This window comes from Microcaecilia unicolor, chromosome 1 (genome assembly GCF_901765095.1).
Source record: "Microcaecilia unicolor chromosome 1, aMicUni1.1, whole genome shotgun sequence".
Taxonomy (NCBI): domain Eukaryota; kingdom Metazoa; phylum Chordata; class Amphibia; order Gymnophiona; family Siphonopidae; genus Microcaecilia; species Microcaecilia unicolor.
The window spans coordinates 323,633,821-323,646,483 of NC_044031.1; the positions used below are offsets into that span (position 1 = coordinate 323,633,821).

The 12,663-nt window shown below is 42.0% G+C and overlaps 1 protein-coding gene across 1 annotated transcript in view; it reads right to left on the reverse strand.

The window, feature by feature from the left end:
* SLC35B3 (solute carrier family 35 member B3) overlaps positions 1–12,663 on the reverse strand; it is a 128,112-nt gene that overhangs the window by 39,166 nt on the left and 76,283 nt on the right. Inside the window, exon 6 of the mRNA XM_030208994.1 lies at positions 994–1,091. Coding sequence (XP_030064854.1) covers positions 994–1,091 — 98 coding nt within the window. The remainder of the gene's footprint in view (positions 1–993; positions 1,092–12,663) is intronic.

The window sequence follows — 12,663 nt, forward strand, 5'->3', positions numbered from 1 at the left end:
GGGAGGGTGGCAACTCAGAACACTGTTCAGACTACTGCCCCAAGAAGACAAATACAACGTATCCTCCCAAGCTAAATAATAATAAACTAGGGCTTTGAAAAGCCTGTCATACTCTTTAGAACTTTAGCAGATTTTGTAGCCTGCAAGTATAACAACAAATAGGAGGAAATATTTTTTTACTCAAATAATAGTTAAGCTGTGGATCTCGTTGCCTGAGAAGGTGGTAACAGCGGTTAGCATATCTGGGTTTAAAAAAGATTTGGACAAGTTGCTGGAGGAAAAGTCCACAGTCTGTTATTGTGATGGACATGGGCGAAGCCACTGCTTGCCCTGGGATTGGTAGCATGGAATGTTGCTACTTAATTGGGTTTCTGTCAGGTACATGTCTCCTGGATTGGCCACTGTTGGAAGCAGGATACTGGACTGGATGGACCACTGGTCTGACCCAGTATGGCTACTGTTATACTTTATAAAGAGGCCACCACTCTCTCCAGCATTCACCCACTTGAATCCACCCTCCTCCGTGACCCAGCATACTTTCTCCAGCAGACACCTGCATCCCCAACTCTGAGGCTTCCTCCCCTCTAGCCCTCAAGTTGTTGCCATAGCCAACACCATCTCCTCCTCTTGCTGCATGAGGAAACAAAAGCACTAGAGCTCCAGGCCTGCAACATTGGGTCTTTGATGAGGACATCAACAAACATATCCACAGATACATGAGGGCAAGTCAGTAACCTTCTTCATTGAAATGAATCAATATCAATGATGGGCAGGCTTAGCACACAAGTCAAAGTTTTAGCCACATCTATTTTATGACACTGCCTGAAAAAAGGACATTAATATTTTAGCAAGTGTTGATAGCCTTACAAGGTATCATTTCCACCCGTCTATTGTCTTTTCAACTAATTTTTTTACCTCGTTCAAGGAAAAGGAGTTCAGTACCCATAAACTAGAAAAAGAGAAAAAAGTGAGATGTGAAGTAGAAATATTTACCATTTCTGAATTTGAACCACTGTGCAACTTCATAGCCTTTTCCTGTACATTTCCTATAACTGCATCAGCACAGAGAGCCAAAGATATAAGGAAGATGCCTTTATGAAAATAAAGAAAACAGATCTTAAACACATATGAGGAAATGAAACATGAATAAAAACAGACTATTATAAGAAATAAACATGTTATGCTAAATTTCAATATGTATCATGCAACAAGATCCTAAAAAGCGGAAATGGACACACCAGTGCATCACTCAACAATTGCTGCTGACTGCAAAGATAAAACCTTATTGTAGTCTCAGTAAAATCAAAGCAGATAAATATGACCTCATTCTATAAACTTGCTTGAACATATGACATCATATATAGCAAACTCTCCATTGCCCCAGGTACAAATAAGTACCTGTATATACTATGTAAACCTCTTTGAATGTAGTTGCAAAAAACCATAGAAAGGTGGTATATCAAGTCCCATTCCCTTTCCCATAACACCGCTATGGAGTTATCATACATGGAAAGATGACCCCCACAGTAGTACTGTGAGAGTGCCACTAGGGGTCATGGACACCATTTTGGTTTTTAGCCCCAGTCTGGGCAGCAGCAGAGATTCTTTGTTGCTGCCTGAGTTCACTGAACTACCAATGCAGCTCCCGGGTAAGTCCTGGAGGGGTGGGAAAAGTAGACTGGTGGGGGCAGGGCTTCCTGGAGGGAGGTTGGGTTTTATGTCAAGGGTCCTCTTCTATTGGGAGGAGGGGTTTAGATCTTTGATTGGAAGTGAAGTAACGGACTTAGCCAACAATGGGAATATGGGGGGGGGGAGGGGAGAGCATCATCTTTAATTGGGAGAGCCATAGGAGGATTGAGCAGGTGAAGGGCAGAACAGCAACACAACAGACCTTTTGTTTACGTTTTCAAACCTACCTTGTACTGCGATGCATGTGGAGGCAGGTAGCATGACTACACCCGCGCTATCTTCATTTGTATGTTATGCAGTGCCGTGTGGTGTGGTAAGCATCTGTTCTGTGCAATAAATACAGGGCAAATGCTGAACACCCCCTGCAGTTACTGTAAATTAAATTTTGCAGTAAATATTTGGTAATTGCAAAAAAATTGCCGCATTTTAGTAAGAGTCCCTTAGATTGTTACTCTTCCAGGAACAGGCAAATACCTCACATTGAGGCTCATTTTCAAAGCACTTAGCCTCCCAAAGTTTCATAGAAACCTATGGAACTTAGCCTCCCAAAGTGCTTTGAAAATATGCCTCTTTGTGAAAAAGGCGCAGGCTAAATATATATAACTAGCTGTTGAACTCATTAAAACGGGCTACTATTGGAATGGGGGTTTTCCAAGCCCCCCCCCCCCAGGTCGCCGCTGTCCCCTCCCCCCCCCGAGGTCGCCGTTAACGGTACCCCCCCCCCCCCCGGAGTCGCCGCCGCCACCCCTCTACCCGGCCCGGGCCCTCTGTTTGCTATTAATTCAACTTAAATCGCCGCAGCACGCAGATCAGCTGAGCTGCCGTCGTCCTGGCCTTCCTTCTCTGCCTGTGTCCCGCCCTCGTGTGACGTACCGTTGGCGAGGGCGGGACACAGGCAGGGAAGGAAGGCCGACCGGAGCTCAGCTGATCTGCGTGCTGCGGCAATGTAAGTTGAATTAATTGCGATCAGAGGGCCCGGGCCGGGTGGAGGGGTGGCGGCGGCGACCTCGGGGGGGGGGGGGGGAGCGCAGTTTCCCTCTCTGTCCCGCCCCCGTCATCACGTATTGACGCGGGGGCGGGACAGAGAAGGAAGTCTCTACTGCACATTTGCGAGTGAGTTCGGTCACTCGCCGATTATATGTTTGATATAATATATAAATAATTATGGGCAGTACTCATTTTGACTTGTTAGCAAAACAGGATTTTGTTTTCTAAATCCAGACATTATGTTGATTAGGAACTTCAATATTCATCTGAATGATTTAAATTGTTTGGAAACTAAGAACTTCTATGGACTGCTGGATTCTCTAGACCTAATCCTGAAACACAGAAGTGATGCATGGTAACAGCCACATGCTGGACTCATTGATCATCTCTAGAGATGAGAATCATAGGGGTCCATGGAAGACAGAAACAATTAAAGTGGTCTGGTGACTTTGGCCAATAATTTACTATTCTCATTTAGGGGGAAGGAAAGAGGATGGAAAAATCGTCATGCCCCCTCCCCCTCTGGAAAGCAAATCATATATGGAAGATTAATTTGTCTGTTACTGGACAATATGGAGAAAGATATTATGACCTTGGAAGGAGCTAACCTAGAATTAGTTTAATTATTTCAACTGTCATCAGGCTGGAACAGAAATGTGTTTCTCTTATTGTACTTTAAAGGAAAGGACAAGAAAAGGCGGTCAAAACCTTCCTTCTTAGCTTTGGGGAATATGTGTCATGAAAGAGAGAGCTATGATGCTTAAACCAGAAATCAAAATTTAAAGAATATAAGGTGACAATTTTACAGAAGAAAAGTGTCTCAGAATTTGTTAGCTGGAGAGATCTGGGGTAGAACCCTGTTTGGCCAGTGATGAATTGGTAGAAAGTTTATTGATAAAAATCTACAGAATTCAAATGCATCTTATACCGTGTGTGTCAAACCCTTCAGTGGAATGCACAGCCTCTCCAACAAAGCTTTGGCATACCTTTCCCTCTCGAAGGGAGGGAAAATGCATTAGAGAGTTCTCTAATTCTACTGGCCAGTTTTTAACTTACCAATACTAGCTAAAATTATTGAAATATGGCTGATAAAAAAAAAGAGGTAACCTGACATTGTGGGAGGTTTGGATGATGCACAATCTGGTTTTCATGCTGCTTCTCTGAGCCCAGTGAACTGAACTTAGAAACAGTCTTTTGGAGGACCTGTACCTACACCGTGGAATGTTCTGCTTCAGATTTAGGAAAGGAAGAGGATTATCTGAAATTTCAGCAAACATTTGAAAACTTAGATTTCTCAGCAGGCACTTAAGTATGAAATTTATGGGCAAGTGGAAAATAACAATAGATGGCTTAGATTAGGTATTCTATGGAAGGGAACAGCAATGATGTTGTGAGTGCTTGTTTAAGTTTCTGATGTATAGATTTTTTTGTGTATGTAAGATGTTCATGTTCAGTGTCATTTTAAAAAAGTTGTGGAAGTCTGAATATAAAACGTCTAGAGCCTGTGACGTATTTTACAAATTGAGGGCTGAACGTATAAGCATATTGTAAAACTGACATATCTCTGTCCCCAGATCAAGATGTCGAAAAGCCCATCAAAAACATACGGCACATAAATGCAATATGTTGAGGCACTGCCAATGTGAAAAATAGAGAGAGAAGTGTACACAGGGGTGCCCATGAAGCTGAAAATGGCCAACATGAGCCTATACCTATCATGCTCTGTACACAGTGCGAGTACATAGTGTCCATCAGGTCCCTGTGGCGTCCATTCAGTGAATGCAGGTGAAAATGTCTAGTGCTGCCTGTGATGGAGGTACAGAATTTATAGTGCATGCAAAACCTCTAGCATTGCAAACTTTTAGCACTGCCCTGGGGTGCATCCAGGGCAGTGCAAAACATTTAGCAACCGGATTTTTATTTCCAACCTTTATTTAATCAGCACTACACAGAAATGGAACAAGGTACATATACCATTATTAGCAAATAAAATATAAAGCAGTGGTTTCCAAACCTGATCCTGGAGGTAACCCCGCCAGGCAGGTTTTCGGGATATCCACAATGAATATTCATGGGAGAGATCTGCATGAAATGGAGGCAGTGCATACAATTATCTTTCATAAATATTCATTATGGATATCCCAAAAACCTGACTGGCTGGGGTGACTCCAGGACCAGGTTTGGCAACCACTTCATTTTAATGGGGCTGATGCTGGATTCCCAGTTTATTCTGTGGGGTCTTTATCTGGATGCGGGTGTGCGGCTGTTACTGGATTCGATGCCTGGTATTGGTTATAACTTCTTGCTCCTTCTGTACTGGCTTGGCAGCTGGGTGGAGCCAGGTCCCCGGTGTCCACCTGCTATTTTATTTCGCTAACGGTGGCACCTAAAAGTCATAAGTGCCCGAATGGTGGTGGTCTAACAGTTACACCCCCGAACAACGCTCACAAGTGGAAAGGTTAAGAGGGCAGGGCACTTTAGCTTGGAGAACAGATGGCTGAAGGGGGATATGATAAAGGCCTACAAAATCCTGAGTGGAATGGAATGGGTAAATGTGAATTATTTACCTTTTCAAAAAGTACAAGGACTAGAAGACACACCATGAAGTTACATAGTAACACTTTTAAAACAAAACAGGAGCAAATATTTTTTCACTCATTTGCATAATTGAGTTTTGGAACTCATTGCCAGAGGATGTGGTAAAAATAGTTAGCATAGCTGGATTTTAAAAAAGCTTTTGACAAATCAACATATAGACAACGCACAGAAGACCTATGATCGCCTTGTTTCCCAGTTCTGGCAGATTCTGGAAACTATTCATTGAGGCACAGATAAAAGTTAAAAATGATGATAAAGTAGAAAAGTTGTTTCAGAAATGTCTTATGAGGGTTTTACACATAGACTTATGGAAATGTTACCTTGCCTACGTATGAGAAACCAAAGGAAAAAAGAAAAAAAAAATGACTCAAGTGTATGACTCTGCTTTAGATAAAATCAGCACAGAAATGATATCCTACCTGGTATGAGTGGATTGCATAAATTTTCTGAAATGATTAGAAACTATGTGAGATCTTATGTAGAGAAGCAGCAAAACAAAACAAAACAAACAAAAAAAAACCAATCAGCCAAACCAAGGTTCATCAAGCCCAGCATCCTATTTCCCACAGTGGCTAACTTGTATAACAGTAAAGTATTCCGTTCAGTATATCCAACTGTCAGTGCTCTATACATAAATAGCAATAATTCATTTAGATAGTTTTCATATCTCTAGTGACCTCAGCGATGTCCGTTACCATCATATTTATTGTAATGGCAACGATACAACATCAGACATCTTCATCGGTCTTATAATTGATAATTCAAAAGACTTCCATAAATTTTTAGATATTTAGTTCAACTTAGCTTTCAATTTTCATCAAACACCAGGGGATCAAAGGCCCGACATATGTTTCGCCCGAGACCGAGCTGTCTCAAGGGTCTACCCCCTGTATAGTATTTTAGCGTCAGCTCTGCCCTACAAATTAGTGAACAAATTTGTAGGGCAGAGCTGACGCTAAAATACTATACAGGGGGTAGACCCTTGAGACAGCTCGGTCTCGGGCGAAACATATGTCGGGCCTTTGATCCCCTGGTGTTTGATGAAAATTGAAAGCTAAGTTGAACTAAATATCTAAAAATTTATGGAAGTCTTTTGAATTATCAATTATAAGACCGATGAAGATGTCTGATGTTGTATCGTTGCCATTACAATAAATATGATGGTAACGGACATCGCTGAGGTCACTAGAGATATGAAAACTATCTAAATGAATTATTGCTATTTATGTATAGAGCACTGACAGTTGGATATACTGAACGGAATACTTTACATTGTTTGTTCTCCAACAATCTTATACTATAAAAGACCCATTTCTGAGAGTTATATACGTTTAACTTGTATAACAACCACCTGGCAGATCCCAACAAGTAGATCTATTTCCTCATTTCTACAAATAAGCTATGGCTTTCTCAAGTCTATCTAGCTAATAATTTTTTAATACACTTTTTCTTCAGGAACCTCAAACCTCTTTTAACCCCCAGGAACAGATTTTACAGCTTAAATATACAGTCCATAAAAAAGTGCTTTCTATGATTCTTTTCAATCTGCTGATTGTTAGTTTCATGGCATGACCTCTTGTTTTAGTGTTGAAAAGTTAAAGTGCTGTTCCCTATGTAATCAGACCACTCCACTGACAATTTTCTAAACTTTTATCATATCCCTTCTCAGCTGTCTTTTCTCAAGTCTGAAAAGCCTTAATAGGTATAGTCTTTCTACTTTCTTCAGGCAGAGCATACTCTGGAATTATTTCCACTCCACACGTGTGTACTAGTTCTGTGTGTCTGGACCATGACACCAGAGAACAGCAGATAGGTCATTTGAAAAGAGCAGTTCACTAACTGCTCTGCTCCAGTCTCCATGTTGCTTCTACTATAGAAATAAATTGGGTCATGCAGAGGAGTGGCCTATTGGTTAGTGCAGAAGCTTGTGGACCAGGGGAACTGGGCTCCATTCCCACTGCTACCTGATGGTCGGAAGTGGGTTGAGGTCCTGCAGAACCAGGTTCAATTCCCTCTGTAGCTCTGTGTGACCCTGTGCAAGTCACTTAACCCTCCACTGCCCCAAGTACAACAGCAGTAAAATGTAGTACTTAGACCTTGAACCCACTAGGGACAAACCCAGCACCTGTAAAATGAAACTGTAAATCGCTTAGGTCTAAGCAGTATATAAATACTAAAATGAATGAATTAATGTTTTGGGGGAACATACTTCTCTAAGTCCCCTGGTTAGAATTTGGCGATTTAAAAAACAAAAACAAAACCTCATATCTTTTCACCAGTTTTGCCCCACACATATTTAGTTTTGCTCCGTTAATTTTTTTTAAAAGTAATTTTGCACCTAGACAGACAGATGGACATTTTCCACAATCCGGTGTGCTGGAAAAAAAAATAAAAACCTTCAAAATTAATAGAAAAGACTGGCATCACATATCTTTCCACCCTCTTATCCATGCCAATGCCCCTCTCCGCCTGCATATGCAGATTGCCATCCCCCAACAGAATCATACTATTCCCTATCCTGGTACAGAACTGAGTAGAGAAGTACTTGGGTTTTTTCAGGTAAAGCAAGCCATGAAAAATATTGTGGTATACAGCATAAAAGAATGCCTTGAAATACATTTTGTTCAAATTTATTTGCTTTATGTTCCTCTTTTTTTAATTCTGACTTTGAAACATGTTAAGCCACCTAAAATTCTAGTTACAAATACTGTTTGGCATATTTGCGGATTATGATTGCTCATTTATTTGAAGCCCTAAACCCACTCAGGTTTTATGGTCATAGTATTTTTATCAGGCAACTAAAGAATACATGTTCTGTTTATCCTAACTGCAAAGCTCTACTTCCGTAGGCAAAACTGTGACACGTAAATAGATTTGTCCTTGACACTGCACACATTTAAAGAATTTTTATTAAATTATATGAGTAGGTAATGCTTCAGCTAGAATCATACCAGTGTGTGTGTCAATGCTGCAAACAAATTTATGTGTATAAGCCAACTGAAGTAAATTTAGCATTTAGTGACTAGAAACCAAGCCGTACCCTAAGGCCACTGAATCTTTAAGAATTTATCACTTGAAAGTTAATATACTATAGAGCAAAGAAGTTTATTTTTTTTGAAAGCCTGGATGCCTTAAAGACTTTTCTGTATTTACTCATGTATATTCCTCTGTCAATATGTATTCAGGATCATATCTTTAACTAGAGTTTCTTTTCTTCCACTGTACTGCACATGTTAACAATGGTAACAGCATATCATACTCTTATGGACTTATTTCTTTTGTAATTACATTCTTTTTAGCATTAAACTGATAAATATTTGGTTTTAAGGGATAAGAACTGTTTATATTAATTAAATAAAATGTAAAGGGCACATAGTGGTGTGGGCAAAGCAAAAGCAAGATTGCTCCAATATTTTATATAGTTATATGTTGAACAAACACCCCACATTAAATTCCTACTCCAATCCCCACAAAATGAAATAAAATAAAATCCTGCACTGGATAAAATGTGAGGCAATGATGATAAACTTTCTAATTGTAAAATATGGCTACTTACAGAAAAAATGCGAAAGTTTAAGGTACTCAATGGCAGTGATCTGGGATGCATTAAGATTGTTTCAATGATTTTTTTTTCTAAATTAAAAAGGCAACCCAAAATGAAAAGAAAACAGAGTAGTTCATTTTGAACTGTAAAATCCAAATTCAGTCCTTGGAGGCACAGCATAAGACTCCTCGGTCAGTGAAAGTTTATTGTTCTTGAAAAATGCCAGTCTCTAGCTAGATAGTTTACCAACAAATGCGTTTGAGTTTTACAGTGCTTTCCTAAAACAAACATGTTACGAAAAGAATAACAAAATATGCAAACTGGGCACATCAGTTGCAGAAATCCCAAATAGATACAAGTATTTATGAAAGATTAAAGATATAGAGGGTTCCTGTTTGACCAGTTTCTCTTCGATCAGGATTCCAGCATTATCATCACGACTTGTACAGTTATTGTCAGTCTACAGTAGAGAAGGATGTTCTTGCTTACTTGGGCAATATATAAATACTCAAGCTAGCAGAGGAACAACAGATCTCTCTCAACAGAGTCAGAGTTTAAAGAAGTAATTCAATCAAGGAGTTATCTGTTGGTAAGGTGCCCGATTTGGATGAGTCCACTGGAAAATTCTATAAAAAATTTGCAGCAAAACTTGCTCCTTTGCTAAGATTTGTAATCTTGTTTGGAAAGGGGCAACATTACCTTCCTCTATGATGGATGCCTGGATAGCTGTTATCTCTAAGCCTGGAAAGGATAAGACTGGCAGTCTTTATGTCCCATTTCTGCAGTAAATGTGGATGTTACAATCCTGGTGAAGGTTCTCACTATGAGGTTGTCCAAGGATTTACCTGCATTAGTGCACGTGGACCAAGTGGGATTTGTTCCTAAGATGCAGAACTATGACAAATGTTTGTTCAATGATTAATTTATTACACACTGCATGGTCCTGGTGGATTCCTACTCAACTGCTTGTTATTGACACTGAAAAATCCTTCAACGGGTTTCACTGGAATTTCTTGGACCAGGTCTTACAGAGGTTTGGGATGGGGAGAATTTTAGAGACTAGGTGAGGCCTTTATGCTCAAAGCTGAGGGCCTGTGTTCGAATTAACAGAGGGAATTTCTGTATGTTTGCCTTGGCATGGGGTACTAAGCAGGGGTTCTCCTTGTTTCCCTTGTTATTTGTGCTTCTCATGGAACCACTGGCTGCTTCAATTTGAGCAAACGAGGATATCCAGGGTATAGTGGTGGGCCAGCATGAATACAAAATATCCCTATCCAAGGATGAACTCCTCCATCTTGCTCAATCCTTTTTCCATTACCAAATTTGTTGAAGAGATCAAATTCTATTCCATGGCTTCTGGTTTAAAATTAATATGTACAAGACAGTTGCTAGATGTAGGCCTTGAACTGACAGTTGTGAAAGGGTTGAAATGTTTTCCCTTCCGCTGGGCATCACAGAATCATGCATCTAATTCCCAATTAAGCTGTTTGGGTTTTTTTTTTTTTTTTTTTGCTGTTTATCCACACTCGGTTCAGGAAATTAGGTCTGATTTGAAAGGTGGACTTACTAACTTTTTTTCCAGCGAGCATAGCGGCCTGATACGTCTTCCTACCAAAAGAATCAAGAGTCCTAGCTTCTCTGCCAAAGCATAGTCTCTACTACTCTTGGCTCTCTTGAGGGCGGAGTCCACCACCATGGAAATGTGGGGTAACTGGGACCTCATCAACCCAGGTTCACCGTGGATCCGATACTACTACTACTACTACTACTTAACATTTCTAAAGCGCTACCAGGGTTGCGCAGCTCTGTACAATTAACAAAGAAGGACAGTCCCTGCTCAAAGGAGCTTACAATCTAAAGGACAAAAAGTGCAGTCAATCAAGATTGAGGCAGTCTAGATTTCCTGGATAGAGGTACAATGGTTAGGTGCTGATACTGGGATTCAGCTTTCAGTACCTTATGCAAAGGAACTGTCACAGCCTCTTTAGGTGGAGAAGAATAATCCAAAACCTTGAGCATCTCAGTCCTGTGCTCATCCTCAGCCTCCACAGGGAAGGGAATAGCCATAGCCATTTCCTGGACAAAAGAGGACAAGGCCAGACTATCCGGTGGAGATAATCTCCTTTCTGGTGGAGGGGAAGGTTCAGAGGATTTCTCCTTTCTGGTGGGGGGGAAGGTTCAGAGGGAATCCCGTAGGACTCATCAGAAGAGAAGTACCTGGGATCCTCATATGACTCCCATGAACGCTCCTGCTCAGTGTCGGATAAAACCTGAGTTAAGGTGCTTTGACACTGGACCTGCCTCGACGCCGAGGAACAATGTCCTCTGTGGCGATGTCGAGAGGTCGATGCCCAGCCCGACTGCGGTGAAGCTCCCTCCACCAGCGTCAAAGGGGAGTCGACCTGGGTGGCAGCAGGCAACATCGCACTTGTGGACCTCACCACAGGTAAAGGGCCAGACACCGCTGCAGCAGACGGTACAGAAGGTGCAAGCACCCCTGACACCGATGCTGACTGATGTAGCAGTCCCTCCAGAAGTTCTGCAAACAAGGCCCGGATGCGTTCGTCGAGAGAAGCCATCTGAGAAGGCTGTGGGGTTGGTGGAACAGGCGGTGTCAGAATTTGTGGAGGCTCGGGATCAGGTACTGGGCTACTAGGAGACCAACGCATCTGCACCTCCTGTATCGAGGGGGAGCGGTCCTTAAGGCGCCGACGCATCTCGGGTGCCGACTCTCTCAACACCCCGAAGCTCCCGGTACCGTGTTTCAAAGGAGAACGATGATGGTGCTTCTTTGCCTTCGCTCAACGCCTGTCATCGAGACTCCTCGGTACCGATGAGGAAGACATGGAATTCTCACGTCTCCCCGGGGGCCTGCATAACAGGAGGCCTCGAGGTAGGTGGAGACCCACTTGACGCCTCACTGCTCCCAGCGCGAACTGGTCTCTGAGCAGCCATTACCTTTGCTCCTGATGTCGATGCTCCTGTTGATGTCGACGACCTTGGTACCGATGTTGACGTTGAAGGACCGGACTGAGCCCTAAAAAGCTTCTCTCGTTGGGCTTCTCGAGATGCTTGGGTCCGTTTCTTCATACGAAGACACAGACTACAAGCGGCTGGGCTATGGTTGGGCCCAAGGCACTGGATACACCAGGCGTGGGTATCTGTACCTGAGATGGTCCGGATGTACCGAGTACGTTTGAAGCCGTTGGGTGTCTTCGATGACATTGCATGGAAGGAAAAACGGCCTCGGCAAAATCAAATGACGCAATTGTGCCAAAAAGGCACAAAAAGGGAGTAAACCCGACTGCGTGGCCCAAAGGCTGACATCGTCAAAAAGAAAGGAAACTTTAAAGGTGGCAAAAAGAAATACAAAGACTACAGGAATTATAATTTCTTTTTAAATATTGAAAAAGAATAACAAAACTAAGTAAAAACAAAGCAAAAGAAAGTCTCAGAGAAGTTCTCTTCCTGGGCCTGAACGGAGCGCAGCGAAAACACTGCCGCACCTAACCGCAGATAAAAAAGAACTAAGGTAAATGCTCGTGCGACAGGCGGGAAGTCGTCCGCGCATGCGTGGTGCGCGCGCCAGAACTCTCTGGCAAAAACCTTTTGTTATTTTGCTTGCAAAATATCCGATTCCTGGGCCGACGCGGACGTCGACCCACATGTGAGAACAAGCAGCCTGCTTGTCCTCGGAGAACACATCTTCCACCAAAAAGTTTCTGAGCTTAACTATTCATCGAGTGTAAAAATAGTTCCTCCTATTTGTTTTAAAAGTATTTCCATGTTACTTCATTTATTGTCCGTCCCCTAGTCTTTGTACTTTCTGAAAGGAGTAAAAAAAA